The following is a 26738-nucleotide window of genomic DNA, read 5'->3' as shown; positions in this document are numbered from 1 at the left end:
AATAGATTTCGTAGATGCCGAAAACAAGACACAACACTTTTATGGTGTTTTTCATTTATATTGCTCACCAAGCTAAAACGAACACAAAAATAATAGGCACATAGGCAAAACCTATTGCATTTGACAATGATTGTATGGGCTTTTCAGTCTTTCCCGCTTTGCGAAAAGAGACTTTGCATTTGCAAAGTCAGTTGCACAGACTTTACAAATGCAAAGCTTTCTGTGCATTAGACCCAATATGTCATGTTATAAGTTACTTCAATAGTGCACCATCAATCTGCAGGGCTAACAGGATAAAGCCTAGCTATCCTGTGGCATAAAAATCTCGAGTACAAATTCCCTGAAAATACTACAGCATCTGAGTACTTCAATGACTTAACTTTGTTGATGCTGTTGGACCTGTAACGTATTTTTAGCAGAATACAATGCATTGCGTAAGTGGGTAAAAGACCAATTAACTAATTAAATTCAACAGTAAATGAAATGAGACATATCTTACCAGCTGGAACAGGTTCTCCCAATAGTCCTGTGTCATGAGACGGAAGAGAGCAAGAAACGCCCAGTTGAAGGAATCATAGTGAGTGTAGCCGTAGTTAGGGTTCCTTCCTGCTTTCATACACACATAACCTTCAGGGCATCTCCTGTCATGAGAGAAAATTAATGAGTTTACTAGACCCAAAACTAGAGCCCAAGCATATTGTAAACTGATTGTTTTATTTCTTGTACAAGTTCTCTATTTTTTTACCCATCAACAGAAAGGATACAACGATCTACATGAAAAGATAGAAACTCTGGCCTGGGGAATAAAAACAGAAATTTAAAACCAGGACTTTATGAGTCAGGAATCAAGTGAGATGTGTGGGATGACCCTTCCTTATATGCAACCACGTTGCTAGTACTAGAAGTACTTATACAGTACTGACACTGATCAAGCTGGGACGGACACCACCCATGCTAGCAGTATAAGCCTGGAACCACAAACCTGGTACTGCTGACCACATCAGGGCACAGTAACTCACTGTCTAAACCTCTTATGTAAAGAATTGTCTTAGTCATTCCACACATTATGCAATAAGTAGCCATGTTCCTGTTACCAAGTTCCTTACTTGTTGTTCAATGTATAGGTGTTCACACTTAACTACTTCAACAGATAACTTTACATGTAACATTAATATAGAATTTATCGAAGGCTATCACCTTTAAAGTCTAAATTCTGGTGGTGGGGAAAAGTTCGTAAAAGGTAACACATTGAGCAAGGAAAAAGAAAAGCATAATTTCTTTGAATTTGACAAAATCTATGTTGCATATTCATAAATTTATTTATCAGTACTCATTATTTATTGCTTAAAGAAAGTGTTTGGTATTGCATTATTAAAATTAATTGTCTCCTGCTTCGGAATAGGGTTATGCTTGCTGTTGTTAAAGCATTTAAAGTGTACATAACAACTTCTTCCCATTGACAAGCTCTGCATTTCCTTATCAACATACGCTGTACGTTGGGTTTTTATAACTTTGTCACTCATTGCACATTACACACATTCTCATATCATCCTCTCCACCTCAAGATCCACCCCTGGGCAGCAGTATGGCAATCAAATTCATTCTTTAGCCTTAGACATCCCTGATGGGAACAGCCATGACAACGCGGGGATTACCCCGCACTGCCATTACAACGCGGGGATTACAACGAAAGTCGTTACAACGACTTTCGCTGGAGGGCGCTGTTGGATAGGGAATAGTTTAATTTTCAATCCAACACCTTCCCTACTGTCAACGTGGGCTGGAGTTGGAATAGAAAATTAAACTATTCCACTATCCAGCGCCCTCCAGCGAAAGTCGTTGGAATCCCCGCGTTGTAATGGCATGCAGGGTAAAAGCCCGCGTTGTAATGCCATACAACCTCCCTGATAGCCCCGATGATCAAAGTCCTTCCTGAAGATCAGTAGGAGGGATCAACCTAGTTCCAGTCTGTACAGCAATCCTCGCTTCTCAGACAATTCATGTTTTACACCCTAAAACACTTTCTCTGTTCACCACCCAACATTGACCAACAACACCACCTCTTTTATCACCTTGCCTAATTCCAGACCCAAACGCCACCTTTCCTCAGAAATTATGCCACATCCAATTTTGCAGACAAATTAATCGTTAAACTCCGCTACATTATCTATGTCCTCAGACAAGGGAGAGGATATGGCCTAAAGGCTAGGGAGGTCGACCTTGATGCTGGGGAACCAGGTTCGGGTCTCCGCAGGGACGCTCAACATCCTGCATTTCTGGGCAAGTCACTCAATCTCCTCGTGCCTAACAAAAAAGTGATTGTGCAAATTGACTACGCAACTGGTGCTCATGCAAAGCGCTCTGATATCCATGGGTCTAGTTTGTGCTATATAAACCCCCCTCCCCCCCCCCCAAGAAAATCACTCAAATTAGTCAACCCCATTCTAGATAATGTATAAGTCACAATGCTCTCAACAACTGGAATATATTTACTACAAAATTATACTTCTGAAGTGCTACAAACCATTTGGCAATACTGCTTGACACTGTACCGATACACTTCTTCTTAAATATCTCACATAACATCTTATGAGCCAATTTTAGTTCAAAGACTCCACAAATACTAACAGAGCTTCCTTATAGCCCAGTAGGCAGCTAAGGCCTCTCTTTCAATCCCAGAGTACCTAATTTCTGCCCCTTTCAAACTAAGTGAGATAAATACAATAGTAGTCTCTGAACCTTACTGACCTTTTCATAGCACAGCTCCTAAACCTTTTAAATTAAAGTCTGCCGTCAGGACAGATTTCAACTCCTTTAACTCAGTCTCCCATGCCACATCCCAAACAAACTCTGCACCTTTTCTGAGTGAACTTCTCATTCTTACACTCAACTGAGCAAAACCTTCCACACATTTGTTATAGAGCTCGGCCGTACCCAAAAATCGCATTAATTCTTCTTTGTTAAAAAGAGACTTCAGTATGCATATGGAGTTAACCAAATCCTACTTAGGAACAGATGCCTCTCCGGTGATAGTGTGACCTAATTATTCAATAGACCCCTTCCTGAAAGTGCAATTTTCCACTTTAATCGTGAGATTAAAATCTTAGAGTCTTTTTAACACGTGCCTCAGCCTAACATCATGGTCATTAATATCCTAACCAAATACTAAAATTCCATCCTGATAAATTTGTTTCCCCTTAATACCTTGCAACACTTTTTCCAGGGTTCTTTGGAAAGCAGGTGCAGCTGAGACTGACTCAAAAGGTAGCCTACCATATCTAATAGTGGCAAGCTGTCTGAGGTCAACACACTGCCTTAGACAACCATTAGCTTTTCTGGCTGCAAAACCATTCAGTACCCTCAACTTCCTCAATGATCCCATCATTCCTAAGTATTTCCAACTCAGAATGCATTTCCTCTCTCACTGTCACTGTTACTCTATGAACCTTACTACATGTAGGTCTGTCTCCTACCACCAAACATATTTTGTGGAACACATGTGGAAACAATATATTATATATTATTTATATTAGAATTTGTGGAGCAAAACAGCTACTCATGGAGTGTCCTGGTGTTGGACATGTGTTTTATTTTTTTGTAAGAAGGTTTGATTGGAAGCTTTGTCAATATACACCTCTACTGTGTGGGTTAACCCTAAATCCCTATGGTGAAACCAGTTTATTATGCTATTCCCCTGCTTTGCCAGTGATGTATCTTCGACTGTACTCAATAAAACCCACAAAGTGTTTAAGACGGTTAATAGGTTCACTTCTGTAGGCACAAAGATTGATGTCAGGTTTAACCACTTGGCTGCTAAGGGTCCTCGACGAGCTCCATTGACTTTCCATTGAAATCAATGGAAAGTCCATGACGAGTTACCCTTGTCATTAGCGCTGAAGTGGTTAAGTAATTTTACTTTATCCTTGAGTTTCTCATTGTAAGATTTGCTGGAGCCAATTGCAATTTTACTCCCGAATCAAACAGCACCTTAGTTCTTTCACCATCAACCAATATGTCATTAATGGGATTGTTCCCTACACCACAGTCGACTTGCATTACTACCTGACCACGTTAAACGTCTGTGTCTTCACTTGCCAAATGTCCTGCACTGCCACATCTGGAACACATTTTCAGAAACTCCCCCTTTATCAGATCTACAATAATTTTCATTATACAGCTTCTTTGAGTTACTTTTGATCACATGAAGACTCTCATCTTTATTCCTTCCTGCTTTATGACCTCCACACACTTAATTGAATGCTCAATTATTTTGGCTTCCATCACAACTTCATCAAGAGATAGACCATCCTGTATATTTTCAATATTACAACCCAGCATGAATTGATCTTGTATCCTCTTCTCCAATAAGGCTCAAAATTTACAAGAAGAGGCCAACCTCCTTATTTCTGTGGTGTGATTTTTTACCGACTCCCATTTTAGCTGAATTCTCATACCAAAGTGATGCCTCTATCAAATTGTGCTTACTTTAGGGAGATAATGTGTATCCAAATTCCTTATACAAGTCACATATTTATTAAGTTCCACAACATCAACAACCTCAGAAAGATGATCAAATAATTCCTCCCCTTCAGGGCCTGAGCATTGTAACAGAAGACCTGTCTTCCTTTCAGTACTTTAAACATACCACAGGTGCTCCGCTAGCTCAGTTGGTAGAGCATGAGATTCTTAATCTCAGCGTCATGTTGGCCGCATAAACTTTGGTAGGGGTTGCTGGTCCCAACATGTGCATGAGAAAATTGGGTTATATATGTACTCTCTGCTTTTTGTGAAAAAAAGTTCAAATAAACATAAAAAACAAATAGCAGCTGATAACGGCACTGCTTGAGATGACAATGCAGGCATGCCAACTCACTCCAACGATAGTGTTGCTGGGTTATGTCAAAGAGATTTTAAAACCCTTTTGAAAGGTCACTGCTACCAGGTTGGTTTTGGGGAAACGTAGAGTGGCCATGAGATGGGGCAGTAGTAGACTTGCCTCAAAATTTAAGGACTGGCTGAAGGACATGTCCCTATGTGAGGAACGGTCAGGGATGTATGCTGAAATTTTGCCACCCACAACATTTCTGGGCTCCCTTGAGAACTTATCTCAAAACAAATCCAATCAAATATGCTTTACTCGGTTATATTACAAAACCATCAAATACATTCAAGATAAAATCCAAAGCAAACAAAAGGTACTACCTATAAAAATGAATTTTCACTACACAATAACATGCTAAACAATTCATAATTTCTACAGAATATGGTAACCTAATGCATAGCTCACTCACAAAATAGTAGTATACAACTTCATTAAATGAAATCACCAGACAATAAAGATACAAAGATACCCAATACAGCTCTGTTGTTTCAACATTCTACAGACAAGATAAATCCACGCTTACACCATACTGCAGCTACGTAGCGGCTGACAGCGCATACTAGTGGAGTAGAGGTTTCTTTAGTCAGAATCCTTTAGGCTGCTAAATAGGATTTAGTTAAGAGATTTATACAAATTGGTTGTATCCATTTGCACCCGAGATGTAGATATTCAGGACAAAAAAAGAATAGGTGCTCCATGGTCTCAGGTGTCATCCCACAGGCAGGGCACAGATCGAAACCAGTGCCTTTTCATCACTTGAAGGTAAAAACTTTTGTTGGGAGACCACCAAGGCAAATGTGCATATACAAACTCTTCGTAAATGCGGGGGTTATCAAATCAAGATAGGATTTAATCAGCGGAGTCTACTTAAATTCCAAAAATCTCTTGGTTAGTTACCCATTTGTCTTACTCCGAACGCATTGCTCATGCGTAAAAGTCCAGAAAAGTTCTTTAATAATATAAACATCTAGATTAGAAATTATTCCAAAGATTTTAAATACCAACCTTCCAAAACCCCTTGCGTACAAATTTAAAGCTAGGAATCTGCAGGACATTGCTTTGGCTCATAATTTCTTTCATCAAATCCCTGTATTCCATGAGTTCTGAGGTAGTCCACAGACATACCCAGTATATCAGTGGCTTTAATGCAACTAGATGGTTAACTGCGTTGATGGCTAAGTCATAAAAAAGTGGAATTGTAGGGGAACTGACCAGACAAACTAGCAGAGACCTTACAGAGCTATTTTCAGCTGTGGCCAGTTGCTGTTTTTTTTAGTATTACCCCTGACTTCTGCCCCAAAAGACGCAGTGCTCTGGGCTTTTGTGCAGTACACTTCTAGTGCAGGTGATACTGCACGGGAGTTTTACTTTTTATGCAACCGCAAGATAGTCGAAGCTCTATGCTTGTTGAGAAGTGTGCTCTTGTTAAGTTGGGGACCCCAGCTGAATTTATCCGAAACCCAACTCCTAAGTAATCTATATTATTTACTCTTTCAAGGAGATAGGGGCGTGCTCTCACAATGGAGTTCTTGACTACCCCCAATTCAAACACCATACACTTAGTCTTAGATGCATTTAATTCTGGGCTTCTGCAGGTGCAAAAATCCTGGAATTTATTAATTAATGTTTGGAGCCCCATGGAAGTTTTTGAAATTAGGAGTGAGTTGTCAGCTAATAATAAAATTGCTATTTATTGTTATTTAAAAGAGGAGAATCATTCTGATAATCTTAAAGGGCTTGAGCCATATTGTTAATGTATAGAGTTAAAAAAGTGGGAGCAATTGTCAGACACTAAATGCAGCATCATATAATTGTTCTGCAAGGGGAGAGGATGTAGCCTTATAGCTAGAGCGGTCAAAGTCGAAGATGGGGAACCGGGTTGAAGTCTCAGCAGCAACACTCAACACCTGTGATTCTGAGCAAATCACTTAATCTGAATGTCTCCTCATGTAATTATACTGGTGCTATGTAAAGCGCTTTGTTGCCCAATATCATAGGGTCTAGTTCTCGCTATATGTTTGTAACCAATGCTGAATCTTTGTATCGTGTAAATTTTTCTCATACATTTTGTATACTGTGGATTGAGATTTTCAGAATATTTTGCCCAGCAGTCGTGTCATGTTTTGCCAGACTGCCACGCTAACTGTACTGATTACGTTTTCAAAAATGTATAAATATATATATATTTTTTTTCTAAACGGACATACCACACACCCTTGCATATCTTTCAAATACTTTTTTCCATTTATGCTACTTGATGGATGGCAAACCAGGAAAAGTTAGAAAAAAACGGTGGGGCTGTAAAGTTTTGCATGCAATGCTAAAAACACAATAATAAGAAATTTTAAAAATCAATATCCCAAAAAATGGAGTTACATTCAGTAAGTGCAGAATGATATTGTTATATTACTATAAAGAATGACATTGTTCTATAACTATAAAACCAAACCCCAGGGAGAACAACATAAAACTACCTACAACCACCGGCACTTGATAAGTGTACCAAAGATTCGTCCTGTAAAATATACTGGGTTAAAAACAAAAAAATGCCAACAGATGGCAGTGTTCTTTCCTTTTTCTCCTACCCATATTTACATTCCATGCAGTTCCTTTTTTCAATACTTCTGATCCAAAGTCAACGAGGGACATGAGGAGCCTTTGAAATATGAAACTTAAGACCTTAGACACGCCATCTCAGTGGCAACACTTCTGACACCCCTTCACTGGCAATGTGAAACTCTCCTCCAGAACAAATCTCAATCTGTGAAAGAGTGCGCATACACGCTGCATGGGGTCCTGTGCTCAAGGTGATGAATTCAAGGCATATACAACCCTCTCCCCAAATAGCAAACTACCAGAACCAGAGCTTGGATGGATCACACTGTGAAAGTTTCCCCCTCAAACTGCAACAAAGGTAAGAACAAACTCCTTACACCGCCATTGAAGCTCCGAACGTTCAAAGACAACGAGCAACGGCCCCCTGCACCAGCTGAATGTCAAGTTTGAATTGGAAACAATTGAAGCACTTGAAGGGCCTGATTAGGATGTCCGGTGTAAGCCTCCAACCGCTCGTTGGAGGCTTACTGACCCACATTCTTGGTTTAAACTCCAACCGCCTTATTACATAGAAGACAGTCCGAGTTTAAACTGTCGGGTCAATCCGACTGGCTTCAGATGGGCTCATTGAGCCCGTCGGGTAGTCGGAACCACCACATAATCCCTTACTGATGTTGTTTCCGCCGTCGGGATTATGATGTAGGTTTCCAACAGGCTTTTCACATCGGCCTTTCTGAAATTGAAAGCCTTTCAGTAAACAATTTTGGAGGCCACTAGCAGGGGCCCTTTTACTCTGTGGCCTCCGGTTGTGGGCTGGGGGGGGTGCCCCCCTTGTAACTACCTGCACCGGTGCCTGCCACAGGGTGCAGGGATTTACAGTAACTCTCATTTCTATATGGGAGCTTGTGCTACAGCCAGCTGCACTGCTGCACAAGCTCTCATAGGGTAATAGAAGTTTACTATCGCATCATATCGATTTTAGACCGCCGACCTGAGGTCGGTCGGTTTTGAAACCGTAGAGCCTCCGACCGACATCATAATCAGCCACGTAATGTTTTTTTCTTTATAAATAAATTCCTTGTATGTGTATATCTTCTGAGTTGATTATGGTAATTAAGGGTTTCCTAACTCAAAATACAAAGTGCTGTGCACCACATTTCAACGACAATGCATGAAAGTTAATGTGTGGTACTGCATCATGTAACTGTGCTGCTGACTTTGAGCACTATCCAGGTCTTAATGCTAGAGAGAACAGCTAGAAATGTGGTTCAATCCTACCATGTTCAATCAAACACTTGAAAACCAAGAACACCATCAAAGGTAGAAAAAGAGACAGTTTCATCCCCACTATGACGTAAACTTTCACAACCATGGTGTTAAACGCATTCCATCCTCGTTGCCAGTGTAACAAGGCCCAAGGGTAAAGCAGGACAGGAGGCACTGCATTCATTAAAGATGATTTATTCCTGGATATGAAGGTCCCATCCAACTGCTTCCACTGCTCTCTTTTCTCTCCCTCTGCCCCTCAGATTCTGCATTCCATTCTCCCTGACAACATTCTGCTACTCCTAAGCAACAATCACTAAAACAACTAATACCCAAGTGCATGCATTCATATATTGCACAGACCTATTGGCTTTGACAATGTTTGTTTGAATCGTCATACAGGGTGAAAAAGTTGAGCGAACAACAAAGCTAATGTGAGCCTCAAAGTTCAATTCTGCATCCCAAATGATCCATAGAACATTAGCTTGATTAGTGGAAGACGTTGGAATCACAAGCAACATGAGGGTCTACGGAAGAGTATTAATGCTTAAAAGTCTGTGCCTTGAGTCCAAGAATAGCATCACAGTTTTACTCTGTTTAACTGAAGGTCACTTCTATTCATCCAAATGTCCACCTACATTCAGACCTTGAATAAATGCTGAAAAAGCATTTTTCAGAATGTTTGCTCACAGTTAAATCTCACTGTCTTCTGAGATTCTATATGCTTCCAGTAGCACAATAGTTGCATAACAGCCACATTCATATCTAGCTAGATAAGTATCGAACCACGAAGCCGGTTAGACATTGGTATTGTCTAAACCTCACATTTGAATGGAAACATCATCTGCTAATGCCTGTACTGAATGGGGCTAGTGGCGGCTCGCTTTGGGCGTGCTGCAGGGCGGGGTGGGGGAGGGACAGGATGGGAGAGGTAGTAAACTGAGACATACGACGGAACGGAGAAAAGTATCCTCCGGTCCCTCGTATGTCTGAGTTTACTACCCCTCCACCCTGTCCCCCACCCCACCCCACTGCCCCGTAGCACGCCCTATACGAGCCGCCACTGCATGGGGCAGATCTTTTCAAGTGCTCTCGTTTAACTGTGGCCTGCTCAAAATCTCACTCAGAAAGCGAGACATCTTGGAATTATATTTGTCATAAACATTTTATCATATTGAAGATTAATTTCATAGACAAGTATGTCAATTTGCAATTGCCCATGCACTGTAAATTCTGGCTCACAGGGGAGTTAGCAAGGGTCCTTGTGATGGTAGACTGAATAGCAGGCACTTAATCTACAAAAGCCCCAGATAACAAGTAGATTGACCTGAATTCACAAGTGGCTGCTCTGTTGTAGGAGGGCTGGTGAGAGTGTACCTGGATTTTCTGGGTGCAGCAATACCCAACCTGAATTTACCAGCTAAAAATTGCAGATGGTGAAGTCACCTTTGAAATGGAGTGCAATCTTTCCCAATCATGGGCCTTGGCCCTTCACAACCCTCTGCTACGACACTTAGGAGCATGTAATGCTCCGCCCGTCTGGCACCCTCATCCCATAATGTTTGCCATGCTTTCAATACCTTCCAGCACTGGTCCCTATTGTAGACATTTACCACCCGCACAGAGCAGGTAGTACATTTGAATGTTAAACCCACCCCAAAGAGGTGGGAATTCCGTGCAGAACTCATGCTAGTAAAACTAGATCTCAGAATTACATAAATGTTCTAATATATAAGTCAGAAACGGAAAGTCCAGCCGCATGACTACCTCCACACATTTATCCGCCTAACTCCTAAATCATAATCAAGCAAAAATTATCAACACAATCGAGTTTCTACAGTGTTATTAAACAACAGAAACATGACCATCGTAGGAAACTAGCCTTGAAAATACTCCCTGTTAAAAATATTACGTTCTATCCTCCCTGCTTTCGGCCAAATTGATGCAAGGTGCCGATTACAAGCAAAAACGGGCCACTCCTTTCCGTCCTGCAAGGCAGCAACATACGACAATTCACAGCTTAGCAACCACCGACTTTATAGCAACAAACATGGAGGCCCAGAATCTCAACCCTTGACTGTGGGCAGCAACTGAACATGCTCTCTTCAGAAAACTCAAAAAAGCAGATCCATAAGCCTGAAACCCAGCAGCATCATATGGCGCCCCAGTCACTCAGATATATGCACCTCACTCCTCACATCTGGATAGATTCTACTATCATGAACATTTTCAACATTCTTACACATGGTGCTGTCAGCCAAGTGCTCGGAAGCAAAAACAAGCGAAATCATACAAAATATTATCAAATGTTTTGTAACTCTAATCCCAAGGACAATACTCGTACAGATTGTATTTACATTCCATCAAACAAAATAAACTTGTAGTAAACGGAGAAGGTAAGATAAAGAAGTGGTTAAAGATGACTGGTTTAGTCGCAATCACATGATGTGTCACTTTGCTCAGCTGCTCCGTTAGAAGTGATTCATTCCTTATTCATCAGAACCATTTCCTTCTACCCCCTTGGACTTTTATTATGAATTATGAGCGGCATGGTACTGGGGGGGTGCAGACTCTGGACCCGTAATCACCAGTACATTGCAGTACAAGCAAACCAGTACTATTCAATTTTGAGTTAACGCCCCTAGAATGGATACAACTATGGAGACCCGGTTTTACCGGCGGAATTCTGCACGTCTTTACCTGTTCTGGCGGGGTGAATACTTATTTATATTTAGCACCTCCTCTCAGTAGGTGGAAATGTAAGCCATGAGGTAGGTCTTGGAGGGGTTGGAAGAAGTGGGGTTGGGAAAGCAGAGAAGAGAAGAGGAAAAAGGTGCTTTGCAGGGGGAGAGCATTACAATCCGAAGGGTCAAATATTTTCTATGTGATTTTTTATCAGTGAACTCGTAATTTTAATATAGCTATAAGCTCCAATGTACTGCAAATCGGGATTTTATTGTCACCATGAGCGGATTAGGTGGCTCTATTTTTTTGTAAAACCTCAAAGAATGGTTCGAGGTCTGTTGAGCCACGATCAGAAGGTTTATTATTTATGGGCACCTCAATACTCATCATAGAACAGCGCATACATCATCTTAAGCGTCACCAGCAAGAGGTCTACTTTCACAAACAAAAAAAACAGCATGGTTGATTTTATTTATGCTTCTTGCATGGTATTTACTGATATTAAAGTCTAAAGTCTTGAGATCTGGGGTTGATTTACGGCGGCTTGTCTACCGAAGGCAAAGCGGCGTCTCTGTGCACACATGAGATGCTTCATAATCAAAACAGAGAAGGGCTGTCTGGGGTTCACAAGAATACCGCGGCTTCCCAGAAAGATGGCAGGGGTCACTTGGACTATTTGTGAGGACTTTGTTGCTGTATATGAGCAGACAAAGTGTTTCTACATCTGTGACATCAGCTGTAAGAAAATGTTTGAAGTTTCGGTTTTGTTTTTACAAAACTTGAGAAGACGGGTTGTGGCCCCTCCGCTCGTGAAATTAGAACAGATCACAGATGTCATGTTGGTGATGTCACAGTGACTGCAGGATCTGACCCCATGCAAGGATGGGGGGCGAGGGAAGGGGCAAGAGGTGTTGGCACACTGTCCCCCACCCGTCCCGAAACTAAAACACAGCACCTACGAACAGAAGTGTCTGTCCATGTAGCGAATGCGAACTGCTGCATCAGACCTACCAGCAAACAAATATAAACTGGGCTACTGCTGCCGAAAAAAATTACGACAATTGATTCGTACTCAGAAGGAACAGCAAATACGTGAGTCCTCCTTGGCATATGAACCTACGGTGTCACACACAAATCGCAGCAGCATGTGCATTAGCCCCCCGAGATTTTCCTTCATGAAGCCTCCAGGAGCCTTTTTCTGAGTTATTGCCCAACTGTCACCTGGTAGCCTGCTGGCCCCCTGCATGGCGGTATGAATGGCTCCTAAGAAAGGGAACAAAAGGGCCTTGGCTGGAGGAAGTATGCCCCCCTCCTGACAGGATGACTTAGGGGGGTGCCCACAAATTGCACAAACTTCAAAGGGGGATCTCCTGTCACAGGCAGATGTATTTCACACCTGGGCCTGCCCCTGAAGTTGTCCAAGTAGCCAGGGTGGCACCAATCCCAGTGGGCGAAAAACCTTTTCCAGAACTGGTTGGCAAGGGGAGTTCCTCATTTCCCTAGACACACCTCCTCAGGGGTGTGAGCAGGGGAAGAAATATTTGGCCATGTTGGGATTTTGGCAGAGTAGGGCACTGTGGGATTGCCTAGGGTCAAACCCCCAATATATTTTTCTAATTGATTGGCATTTTAGGGAAAAGCAACAGTACACCAACGGAGGGAAAGGGGGATGGAGGGGCATGGTATAGAAGCAAATAAGAGTACAAGTGAAGACATCGAACTGATCCACCAGTAACGGGTTACATTGAGGAGGGGGAGCAGGGAATGCACCATGCAGCGCATGACGCAGTTCAGAGCTAGTGATAAAGGAAAATCTCAAGTACCGTGGGAGGGGCGGGCCCAGAGGGTGCAAATGGAGGTAAAAAGTGATAGTCGAGATATAGATCCTTGAAGGTGTTGAGGCTGTGTCTGCGCACCCTTGCCCCGGCCCCCTCGTCCTGCTGAGGAGGTAGTAGAGGCGAGAGTAGGGTTGCTCCTAGTAATTCTTTCCCTATTAGCCAGGGAGTCTGCCCTTTCCACAAGCTAGTGCCAGGCATAAAACGTGTACATCTGAGAAACTCCTTCAGAACACCTCTCGACCCCTGGAAACAGAAGAAGGACTGCAACTACTGTTAAACCTGTGAAGAAAAACCCCAATGACTGGACCCGCTACCCACTTGTACCGAGGACAGAAGATTGGACTCCAAAAATAATTGGCTAACCACCTGTTCAGCTCTAGGAACACAAAAGCTGCAAGAACCCCACAACTTTGCTGTAGCCAGCTCACCAATTCCATCTGAATTTACCCTGGACCCTGCTTGTGGCTACTAGGAGATTAGCTCCCAAGTGGTACCTAAAAGGCCCTAGACTCTTGGCTGGTGTTAGGGAGTGCTATGTTTCACTTCACAACTGCAAGACTGGAAACTTAGAAACTTTTTCTTTACTTTTAGGAAAAAGAACCACCAGGAGCTACCACGGGAAAGCTACCGAGCCACAGCCGCTGCTGTTGAACTACCAGTCGGACTAAACTTGCTTGTTTGCCATGCTGAAACGATTGGGTCTAATGCTGAGCAGCACCCTGTCAATGGCAACACCTTCCTGGGCTGAGACTTCGGACTTCGCATGCTTTGAGCTCTCCTGCTGCTGATGTCGAGAGCCTCAAACTTCCACCCGGAGCTGAGGCACCCACCGAGGTCCCACACTTCAAAAAGGTACGGTCTATGAGCCTGTCTTCGTATCCAACCTGCACCCGGGCCATGTTGACCTTGTCAAAAATAACTTTTTTCCAGAAAAACAACTAAGTCAGAAGGTAAACTTTCCACCAGGAGGAACCGTGTCCCTGCATCCGTCTTGTGCTCCATTGCGGCCAGCCATAACCTTTCACTATGACTCGGTCTAGAGCAACCAGTTAACTGTGATTAGCGCTTTCTGCTATTTGATGCAACAAACATCTAAAAGTCTGAAAAATCATGTCTTGGTTTACCAACATAAAATGTTTGTTGTTATAGTGTCTATTTGTTCCTTAACCCCATGGGCGCTCATGACGGGCTCAGCTAGTCATGAGGCACAGTGGCGCTGTGCTAATGACGATCTGAGCTCATCATAACGGCCGTAGAACGCCCACGCGGGGATAATTCCCCTGCTGTGCTGGGCGTTCGATCAAACGTGCGAGGTCATGACGAGCTCAGCTCGTCATGAGCACAGCAGCGCCGCGCGCGGCTTCCCCCTGGGGAACTGGGTTTTATTGTTGTGTGTTTTATAACTGTTAACTGTTTTAGTACTGATAAATGCTTTACACAATTTATCGAAGTCTGTGCTTCAGCTACTAAGTTTTGAGATCAGGTGTAAATGATTCAGATCTAACTGGACCTAGTAAGGAATAGTGCCATTATTAGTTGAGGATGATTAACATCCACTTCAACTAATAATCCAGTTTCTCACATCTGGCCTTGAAAAGTCTCCAATTACTTTTTAGTTCGATTCGATTCATAAAGCTTTATTCGGTGCATATAAAAATGACCATAAAAGCACATGAGAGATACATAGAAGAATTGCAGAATTTAACAAAATTTACAAACATATGAGTTAAAATATCATACCTTTCCTGGCATTAATTGATTGGTTTAAAAATGTAGCAGTAAAAAAGCATATATCTACAGATTGCATGTTAAAAATTCATTTTATTGCATCATTGATAGATCGGGAATCATATTTGATAAACAAGCCTTTTAAATAGGCAAATACGAAAACTCATATAAAGTTTGCATATCATAAGAAAGTGCAAGGTGCTCTGCTTCGATAGACCATCACATGGGCAAGGTCCTGTCGGGTAGTTTTTTAGGTGGGGAAATGCCACCAAATAGTGCACCAACACGAACCTAAGTGTAATAAGTACAAATCTATGTGATGGCCTGGTCACCTGAGATAGATATAGGGGGTAACCTTCATTGACAATATGGCTAATTTAAAACAGGGTGGAAGACAATCCCCCATTCTTTGTTGACCGCCTCCTCATTCTATGCGATAAAAATGTTGACTTCAGCTCACTTTTGGGTATTGCGGAGGCAGCACACGGGTCAGCCGTTATATTTATGTCAAAAATTTCCAGAAAACAGTCGACAATATTTTTTAACTAGGGGATTTTCAGATAATTATCTAAAGCGAGACAGTCCTCTATAACAGATCTATTGAAAGCTGTCTCCTCCTTTACCCAGATTGATCGCCAAACCATAAGGGGCCTTACGGATAACAGATCTATCAAATAGTTAATCCCCAATTCTCTGTGGATCAGCTCAGTTGGGGCAGATGTGGGCAGACATAAAGGTTTTTTGAGGAAAGAATTTTCCTCCGTCTGCAGACTATTATCACAATGGAACCCCCAAACTCCGGCCCCATATAGAGCAATTGACACACATCTGGCTTGGTAAATCTGGAGCATATCCCTGATACGTCTGTCTCCAATCTTAGCCGCAAATCTAAACACCCCATGAGCACTTTTAGCCATCTTATTGCGAACATTAATACATTCTTTAGACCATGTTCTGTCTTTAGAAAAGGTTATTCCCAAATAACAAAATGTATCTACATGTAGCACTTTTTGGCCGTCTATAAAAAATGCATTCAGCGACTTTCTTTTAACCCCACATGTCATGGTATGAGTTTTCCCTTTGTTGATAACCAGTTTCCTATTCTTAATGAAGACAGAAAATCTGTCAATCAAACGTTGTAGACCAATGGGGGTTCTTGATAGTAGCACGGCATCGTCCGCGTATAACAACACCGGCACTACGACCCCGTTAAGCTGGGGGGCATCGGCATTAATAGATTTTAAAACTACATCGATTTCGTTAATAAACAAAGTAAAAAGCAAGGGGGCAAGAACACAGCCTTGTCTAATACCTCTATTTAGACTAAATTTAGGGGTACACTCCCCTTTGTCCCCATAGCGCACGCTAGTTTGTAATTGTTCATAAAGCCTGGCCAAAAAGAAGATTATTCCCTCCGGTGCCCCAAGCTGTAACAAGCTTGGCCATAGAATGGAATGGTCCACTAAATCAAAAGCGCTGCTTAGATCTGCAAAGCAGAGATAAAGTGAACCTTGCTTGGCCTGGGTGTACTTCCCGATCAATAGATTTAGATTTATAAATTGATCGAGTGTACCCCTTCCTTTCCGAAAGCCATACTGGCTGTTGGCCAAAATCCCCTTGGTCTCCACCCACTCGTCCAGCCTGGCTAGCAGTACTCTACTCATGATCTTAACTGAGGAGTCTAAAAGAGAGATAGGGCGGTAGTTTTTAGCATCAGACCTATCGCCCTTCTTATATATAGGGATTATAATAGACTCCGCCCAGGTCATGGGGGCCTTGTTACATACATCTGCATTAAAAACAGTTGTTAAGATGGGGCCCCACATCGCCGGAGCGGCTTTATAGACATCAATAGGAACCCCATCTGGTCCCTGGGCCTTCCCTCCTTTGCTGACATAGATGTCTAATTCCACCTCGGGAACAGTAATGTCCAAAGGCACAATAGGCCAGTTACTATGGTTGGTTCCATAACAATTATCAGATTTAAAATCATAGAAAAATGGGATACCCACCCCTCACTAGAGACATTCGAATTCAGCTCAGGGATAGAATCCTCCTTAAGGAAGGGGGAGTTGACCGTAGCCCAAAAAAGGGCACAATTAGACTGTTCCGCGGCTTGGTTTAGGGTCTCCCAGGCCTGCTGTTGCAGCTCTCCTTTCCTATATTTCAGGGCGGTGCGTGGGTGTGGGCGTGCTTTGAGGGCTGGGGCCGGCGCGGTGGTGACGTTGCTCCCCTGGAGGCTGCTGGGAGTTGTAGGCGGCGGTGGTTATGGCCGCGATGCCGTTCCCCTCATGGCGCTAAACTCACTGAAATAGCCGTTCCCCTCACGGCGCAGGGGCTACTGGTGCTGGGAGAAGCCGTCCGCCACACAGCGCGGCAGAGAGGGACCCAAGAACAGCCGTTCCCCTCTCGGCGTCAAGGTATGTCAGATGAGCGCGTTCCGCGATGCGTGGGTGCGGCCGCAGCAAAGGTGTTAACATTTTTACAATTTTTATAAATTGAAACTGGGTTTTATTGTTGTGTGTTTTATACCTTTTAACTGTTTTAGTACTGATAAATGCTTTACACAATTTATCTAAGTCTGTGCTTCAGCTACTAAGTGTTGAGATCAGGTGTAAATGATTCAGACCTAACTGGACCTAGTAAGGAATAGTGCCATTATTAGTTAAGGATGTTTAACATCCACTTCAACTAATAATCCAGTTTCTCACATCTGGCCTTGACAAGTCTCCAATTACTTTTTAGTTATTTTTTATGGCAAATATATGGAACAATCATTAAAATCCAAAAGTAATAACATTTGAAAATGCCACCCTCTGCTGGTGGTATGTGAATGTTTTCAAACATAAAAAAGGTTCAAATGACCCAGCTCAAAAATAAACAAAAAACTAAATGAAAGCAGAACTTGAAGCAAAGGCGCAGCAGCCTTACTAACATAACATATCATTACAGAGCAGAACAGGACAGGACAGACATATAACAGCGTTATGTACAGCTGTATATTCCTATGTATATTATGTTTTTTGGGACACGTAAAGCTGGCGAGACAACCAAACCTGCCTGTACGCCAGACCTAAATAAGTGCCAGGCCTATCTGGTTTCTCAAACAGTCTGGAAGAAATGAAACGATTCACAATTCATGAAGGTGTGACATGTGTTTGGCTCTTCACAGATTAAATAATCAGTTTAAATAGGATCCTGTACATTTTTCCTTAGTACAGGTTTTCATTTTTTCAATTCTGCAAAAACCCTTCAGAAAGTAAGTTTATTTTGCTTTTGGCAGGCACTGTTAAGCATTTAAAAAATAATTATTTTATGACTTACCCAGCGTCGCTACTGTTTCCACAAAGAAGAGCATCACGAGCTCCCTCCAGAAAATAGAAATTCTCTTTCCCGTTAAAAAAAGACAAACAACAAATAAATCAGCAGATTTATAACATTGAATATTTTTTGTCATTCATTGTTTCACATTCACAGTTTTAGTTATGCTCATTTACCAATAACAATGAATACTAGACAATAAGGATTTTAAAAGATCAGCCACAATATCAGAAATCTCATTAGTAACATAAAGCATCTGCCTTTTAAAATATATCCTTCTGATAAGGCACAGACTTGTCCATGCTTTTGTCTTGCAAAGAGCTGAGTTAACTGTCACAGGAGGGGGGTTAATTCTTAGAGTTGAAATGCTTCAGCTGCAGTGGGAGGCAGGGAGTCTTCTGCTAAAATCTAAAGCAAAGGAACTGACTTCCATTTCATTGCAGAGGAGACTCCTTCCCTCCACTGCAGCTTAAATGACAGTCTGTTGTTTGCTTTCAGTTTTAGCAGAGACATCCTGCCTCCCACTGCAGCTGAAGCATTTCAGCTCTATGAGTTTAACCCCATCCTGGGAGGGTTACCTTATAGCAGAAAGGAGACAAAGTTTCTTTTAAATTTACACAGGCAGGCAGCAATGCCCACAAGGCTTCAAGTTGCAAAAAGAAAAATGCCAGCCAGCCATGTGTTGTTTAAACAGCCTGGAAATTGCTTGTCTTTACACTAAATATGCTTATAAATAAAGAAGTATGTATACATTTGTAATATGACTTTTCTGTCTTTGTTACATTTTATTATCAGTCATGGATCATTCAGGCAGGTCTAGAACACATTTAAAAGTGCTTCTATTTATATTTGCAGTTCAAAGTATGCACAGACAAGTGCTGACCATACAGCTTTAGGTGGCTGTTTATTTTTTATTATTGTACTGCCTGGGACATCAAAATAATGAGCTGGCAACCCTAATCACAAGACTGTAAGTTTGTTGCAAGATCACCTTGATCCCTGGTTAATGCCATAACATCAATAGTTTAACTTATATCTGAAACCATACACTGCTGTCAATACCCTGCTGAGTTACTTCAACTGTCTGGGAATGCACCTTGCATTCAGACAACTCGCCCTTTATTCTCGCCCTTCAGTTTCACGCTCATCCTGCACTCACAGCAATCATAATGCCCTCACACTGATCCGGATGCACTCACACATTCACCCGCTTACCCTGTATTCACAGTGATCACTCTGCACTCAAAACGCACTTGCGCTGTTCATCCTGTACCTCACCCTGCAGTCACACTAGCACACTACTCAAGTGACACTTCACTCACCTGTCCCCCTTACTGCTCAATCTGCAATCTCCCTCAAATAAGAGCATCACTAACCATACATTCATTCGTCCCACTCTGCACTTACATCCGCACCCAAATTCATATGGTCACCTCACGCACCCTACAGTCACTCCTCTTACCCTACTCTCAAACGGTTGCATGGCTCACTGGGCACTCACATGGGCACTCTGCCACCCACACAACGCAGAGGTTTAATGTGCCTGCTACAAAGAACATGTACCATGTAGATCAAAGAACTGAGTGTGAGTAAACAATGAGTAGTGCTATAAAAAACAAAATGTTTGCCTGAAAGGTACTATAGAGAGATGAGGTGCATTGTTGGGGAGGGGTAGTGAAGAAATTCATAGAGGAGGAGGAAATGGGGGAGGGGGCGCCAAAACAAACCTTTGCACTTTGTGCGACAAGTGCTAGGGCCCTGGCTGGGAGTGTTAGCCCCCACCCGAAGTTCGGGTTTAGTTGTGCCCCTGTACACAAGTATGTGCATGTCGTGCCCATCAAGGTTTACATCCTAAATTACAAAACGACACATTTACATGCACTGCAATCCAGTGTCATTTCACGACACCCACTCACAAACCTGTATTTGCCAGATATGGCCCCTGACATGTGGGTGGTGGTCGATTATGTAGTGTACCAGATTCTATAAATTTCTCTCAGGTGAGGGGGGCCCCACCATCTAAAAAATTCAGCTGTGGGGGCTCAACCTACAAACGTTTGAAGACTCTGGAGGGAGTTTAATGTCAAATTGAGACTTGATTTAATAGGAAGTATTGTAAAATCACACTCAACACTCAGGTATAAGAGGTATTGAGTATGAAGGCAGGATCAATAACAGTGTATGTCTAATTATAATACAGGGGCCGAGCCAACACATTAACAGGGAGATCCGAACCAAGCGGGAGGGGTGGAACAAATAACGTAGGCAGGGTGCTATTCTGGCCTACATGGACAGGAGTTACAACCTTCGGAAGGAAGGAGGAATGTGTCTGAGTACTAGCTTGTCCGGATAGAAGGTGCAGTAGGGAGGGTGCACCAAGAGTGCTTGCAATTCGCTGACACTCCTGGCCGATGTAATGCTCACTTGAAAGGCAGTCTTGATGGTCAGTAGCTAAAGAGGGTAATTGTACTGAGGATCAAAGGGCACACACATGAAGAAAGTCAGGCCAAAGTTTAAATCCTACTGAGGCATGATGAAAGCCTGGGGGAAATGTGTTGCAAGCATTTGAGAAACGTAGCCATGAAGGTTGGTTTGGCAACCACAAGAATGCCAAAATGGGCAATAAATAACCTTTAACTATTTCCAAAGCAGAGCTCTGCTGGGCCAAAGACAGGGCAAACAGAAGAACCTTGGAAAGAGGTACAGCAAGAGGATCAATGTTTCTAGAAGGACACCATGCCACAAACGTATTCTAGCGGTAAGCATATAAAGACTTGGTGGAGGGATGCCTGACTGCTACAATAACATGACAGACTCTGGAAGAAAGGTGGAAAGCTGTCACTACTCAATCTCCACACATGAAGGTCAAGGGCATCTAAGTGCTGGTGCAGGACCCTCCCCTGTTTCTGCAACAGAAGATCTTGCCAAAGGGGCAGCCAGATCAGAGACTGATGCTCATGCTCAACAGCTCAGGATACCAAACTCTCCATGCCCAATCTGGAGTCACAAGAATAACTTGGACCTGATTGTTCCTGATCTTGAACTCTGGGCAGAGTGGTATTGGTGGAAAGGCGTACAGGAGGCCGGAGCTCCATTTGAGACAAAAGGCGTCTCAGAGTGAGTCGCCTTGGAAACTCCTGCTCGCAAAACTGCTGACATTGCTCATTCTCGGCAGTGGCTAACAGATGTAACCAAGGTTCTCCCCACTCTTAAAAGAGACCTTGCACCACCTTCGGATGGGGAAGCCATTTGTGATCTGCTGGGCATCTTTGGTTGAGTTTGTTCGCCTTGGCATTCAGAGAGCCCACCAGGTGTTTAACCACCTGGGAAATGCCCTGGGGTTCGAGCCATATCCAGATCTTTAGAGGCTCTTGTCAAAGGGTCCATGACCCCACCCTACCTTGTTTTTTGCAGTACCACATGGCGGCGGTGTTGTCCATGAACATCTGCACCAGCCTTCCCTTGATCGAAGGAAGAAAGGCTTTCAATGCCAATGAAAATCTCCAGGAGTTCCAAGAGGTTGAAGTTCAGGAGACCTCTGATTTCCACCTGTCCCAGATGGCCACCTTATCCCATAAGTGATGTATCAGTCACAACAGTCAGCTCAGGTTGGGAAAGGGAGAGTCTGCCACTGACCCAATTGCAGTTCGTCAGTCACCACTGTAGATCTTTTGCAGTTACCTCTGAGATCTGGACCATGTCTGAGAGATTCCCTGATGCTGTGCCCACTGGGACTTCAGGTTCCACTGTAAAGCTTGCATATGCCAATGGACATGGGTTTCAAGCAGGATGCAGTAAGCCATGAGGCCCATTGTCACCGAAATTCAGGATAGAGGCCTGAATATCCTGAACTCACTGCTTTGGAAGATAGGCCTGAAACTGCCCTGTTTCCGGAACAGCTCTGATGAAAGGGAGTGTTTAAGAAGGATTCAGGTGTGCACATTGATAATGAACCCCAGCAAGTGCAGAATGTTCACTGCAGTCTAGAGGCGTTCAACAGTCAATCATCGAGGTAGAGAAAGACTGGGACGCTAACCTCCGCAGAAGAGCTGCGACCACCTCCAGCACCTTGATGAACAGTCGAGGGGCAAAGTCAAGCACGGTAAACTGAAAGTACTCTTGGCCCACCGCAAACCACAGGTATTGTCTGTGGGCAGTCAGGACTGGGATGTAGAAATATGCTTCCTGAAAGAAGCATAGAAAATCACCTGCTAGAGATGGACAAGACTATTGTTACACTAGCTAGCCTTAGCCTAAAGCAAATGGAACCAAAAATGTTATTGGGAGTAGAGAACACTGCGCAGGTACTAGTAGCAGCTACACCTGTTCAGTCCCCGTCTAAACCGATACCCAAACCACGTACAAAGGCTTACAACCCCATAGCCACCACTCCCCAAACTATTGCCCCCACTCTCCGTCCTGCACAATGTATGCCACTTACAAAACAGGTCGCTGCCCCGAGATCAAACAACACCGCAACCCTCCGTACATATCCACAGGGACCCCGAAATGCACATAACTTTCGCGGGGGTTTTATAGATCTACCCCCAGATGCTAGGCCCTATGTTGTGGTGTTGGCTGGAGTGCCTGTATTGGAGACACAATCCCAAGAGAACTTCTGGTCATTAAAAAATAAGGTAATCCATTGGCTTAATACAAACAGGCAATTACCTAATCATCTAAGAAGTAACGTCCTAATGGTACGAAGGGTCCCTTGGGTAGGCCCTACATCTAAATCCATCCCAGGCGACTGCATTGTTGTCTTCTTTGCAGACCCTCACACGGCACAACACCTATGCTCATGGGATGCACGAGGCGAAAACTCAACAATTGTTGTTAGGCCACTTACCTTCTTCTATCCCCCACGGCCAAGTCCAAATCCAGAGGGTAATTGGTCACTAGCTCGAAACTCTGCGCGGGGTGGGCGAAGGGATGGATGGCAAGGCCGCAATGGTCGGTGGGAAGGGGCCCCTACCTTTAATCGGTGTGGATGTTTAGATGAGGTCGATTGACTCACTAGGATAAAGGCTTCTGCCTATGACCCTGAACACATTCCCCTTTCTGTGAGTACTGTCTCTATTCCACCTGAACAATGTGAAGACAGTGCTCGTTTGCCTGAAAGTCCCAGTCTGAGTCTGAGTTTGAGTTCTGTTTTTAAGACTACTGAGACCAGGGTGGTGGATGTCAGTTTACTAGAGGCTAATCCTACCTGTAGTCAAGTGGGGTTGCTCAAAGTGGTCTCCTGGAACATAGCAGGGTTAAGGGGTCGTTTGGATAACGAAGATTGGGCAGAATTCATCGACACCTTTGACATTGTTGTGCTGCAGGAGAGCTGGGCAACAGTCCCGTTATTTAGAGCAGGGTATTTAAACTACTATAAGCCTGCTATCCAGGGCCCAAAGGGAAGAGCCTCTGGAGGATTGGTGGTGTGGATGACCAATATTGGTCAGAACTCCTCTTGGCGTGTCAATCATCAAACCAAACGAAGTTTTGGGAGACCGTCAAGTGGGGCAGGAATTCCGATTGTCAAACGCCTGTGAACCATGTTTCTGCAGTAGACTGGGTGGTCTTCTACTCCGCTCAATTTAAAGATATGAGTGCAGCACATGAAACTCAGCATGTGTCTGCAGCAGATTTGACTTTTATTGATGGGGCCGTGCTTACCTTCTCACCTACTGATACAGAGCATGCCCTTGGTGCTGTACAATCAGGGAAAGCACCTGGATTGGATGCAATCCCTGCAGATCTTTTTAAATTGAATCTTGATGTATGGGTTCCGTACATAACCAAGCTGGCCAATGCCATTGCAGCAGGGGCCAGGATCCCCGACTCTTGGAAAGGGGCAGAGATTTTACCTGTTTTTAAAAAAGGGGACCGCTCACTCCCAGGAAATTACCGCCCTATAAGTCTGATAGATTCACTTCAAAAAATAGTTGCTAGGATGGTACTTGCAAGAATACAGGGGTGGATAGAGCAGGAAAACATATTGTCTCCCATGCAAGCTGGGTTCCGACTGGGCACTAGCACCATAGATCAGGTCTTCAGACTTACTATGTTATATTGGAAGGTGGTTCTACTGGGTGGAGGGGTTATCTATGCCGTCTTTGTGGACCTTAAGTCGGCTTTCGACTTGGTTCCAAGAGCTAAACTGTGGGATTCACTAAGACTTATGGGCCTACCCGTAGAACTTCTGGACATAGTTATGAGATTACATGAGGATAACTTTGCCAGAGTGAGGTGGGGCAAACAAGGACAGGTGACTGACAGATTCCCGGTAACACGTGGGATGCGCCAGGGATGTGTGTTGGCCCCCACTCTTTTTCTCCTGTTCATCAACCAGGTAGTCAAATTTTTTTCCAAATCTCAGACAGATGCACCATCTCTGGGCGGGTCCAAGTACCCGATGTTAATTTTTGCTGATGACACCCTGCTTCTCTCTAAAACTCGTAGTGGGTTGCAAACAGCCCTGAATAGGTTTGCAGAGTTTTGCAGGGTAAATGACCTACAGATTAATGTAGATAAAACCAAATTTATGGTCTTCAGTAACAAAAACCCAATCACAAGCTCCGTTAGCTTGAATGGTGTTTTGATTGAACAGGTGAAGGTAATGACTTATCTGGGTGTGACTCTGGATTACCATCTAAGTTGGAAACCCCAGATTGAGGCATTATATCTCAAATTTGTACGTCTCACGGGTTGTTTGCTTCTGGAACAAAAGAAATCTCTGACTAAACGAATTGCCCCTGTACTAAAAATCTATGAAGCTAAGATAAATGCAGCCACTTTGTATGGTGCGGATATTTGGGGTTTCAAGGACCAGTCCCTCCTGGTCAAAGCACAGAATAAGTTTTTGCGAAATTTGGTAGGCCTTCCCCAGTCCACACCTACCAAACCATTGTTGCTAGACCTAGGTTGTAAACCCCTAAATGAGATGGCCCGGTTTCGTTTGGTGGCATTATGGCAACGGATCTGGACGACTCCGGAGCTCAGCCTTTTTGCCAAAGATTTAGACGAGGTCAAGTCTTTGTGGGGAGCTTCTAGAATCCCATGGCTTAGGGAAGTTAAACAGGTTTTGTTAGATATGGGTCTCCATCAACTCTGGATCAATCCGGGGGTTCCATCTTCCCCTCCAAACAAGATTTTAAAGACCAGTTTTGGGCATCTGTTAAGTTAACTGCTGTTACCCAATCGGAAGATACCAATTTAACAGGTCTCTTTCTGACTTATAAACTGACACCTTCCCTTGAGCCATATTGGGATGTGATTTGTAAAACCCTTGACCGGAAATTATATCATCAATTCCGTGTCGGGACGCTCGCTATTAATTCCTTTACTGCTAAGTGGGCTGCGAATTCAAATAACAGCTGTCCTTGGTGTCCGGATCATTTAGAGAGTATTGGTCACTTTTTCTTTGCCTGCCCAGCCTATCGAGCCCCGCGCCTAAAATGGCTTAAACCCTTATGTTGTAGACTGGATAGTAAGGGGTGTATTGAAGCCCTGAGGATCTTTCGTACTAACCTGTCTGAGTTTGTTGTGGTTGGTGTGGCCAAGTTCCTAGGTTGGGCATGGATTATTCGTACTAGGAATCCGAACATTTTATGATGGTTTTATATATTGATGCTGGTTTATAAATGATAATGTCTGAAGGCATTTTTATTGTAAAGTCTTTATCAATTGCTTAATAACTTTTTAAATGTTCTTCTGATATGATGATTTTATCAATATTCCATGTACTGTATACTTGTCTTTTATGAATTTTATTTTGAAATAAAGACTTATTGAACTGAACTGCTTCCTGAAAGTCCAATGAGACCATCTTCTAAGTAGAACATCTGTAAGGGATTCACTAAAAGGTTTGGAAAGGCTGATTCCCAGCTGAAGCACCGCTGTCAAGATGTTCCCCTTGACTGCCACTAAGGATAACTGAAGGTTAGCCGCCCTACGCACAATAGTGAGAGAGGCTCCCTCCTCTATAGCCACAGTAGCGACCAGTCCAGTGTCTAGCCTCTGCCAGTTTTTCCTACCAGTTGTCTTCACTCTCATCGAGGGCAATGCTGGTATCCATGTTAAAATCTAGATTGCGACTTAAACATTATCGGCGCCATCTTGTCCCTTTCCGGCTCATATGTCCGCGTAAGCAGCAGCCATTTTGACTACCATGGCCTTTCTGCCCACTGCCGATAGCCAGCGCGTCTCTCTCTCCCTCTCTCGACCTCACAGGCATTCCCCCGCGCATTGACATCCCCCGCTCTCACACGCTCAGGCCATAAACCACCTCTTTCAGCGCGACCCTGCCTCGGATCCACATCCCGTACCCGGCCAACACCTCCCTCCGTCCCTTTGATGCACACATCCTTTGATGGACCCCCATCCTCTGTGCCAGATTGTCCAGCCCGATCCCAGGCCGTCACCTAGCCCTGCGGATGCAGTTTATTGCCCATACAGTAGGCATCTGCCCCTCT

At 43.5% G+C, this 26738-nt stretch overlaps 1 protein-coding gene across 1 annotated transcript in view; it reads right to left on the bottom strand.

The window, feature by feature from the left end:
• SCN4A (sodium voltage-gated channel alpha subunit 4) overlaps positions 1–26738 on the bottom strand; it is a 1457305-nt gene that overhangs the window by 804945 nt on the left and 625622 nt on the right. The window contains exons 8-9 of the mRNA XM_078644999.1: positions 18280–18343; positions 500–641 (exon numbers count right to left, since the gene is read on the bottom strand). Coding sequence (XP_078501125.1) covers positions 500–641; positions 18280–18343 — 206 coding nt within the window. The remainder of the gene's footprint in view (positions 1–499; positions 642–18279; positions 18344–26738) is intronic.

Source organism: Lissotriton helveticus, chromosome 5_1 (genome assembly GCF_964261635.1).
Source record: "Lissotriton helveticus chromosome 5_1, aLisHel1.1, whole genome shotgun sequence".
NCBI classification, from domain to species: Eukaryota; Metazoa; Chordata; class Amphibia; order Caudata; family Salamandridae; genus Lissotriton; species Lissotriton helveticus.
This window is presented reverse-complemented; position numbering and strand designations above follow the sequence as displayed.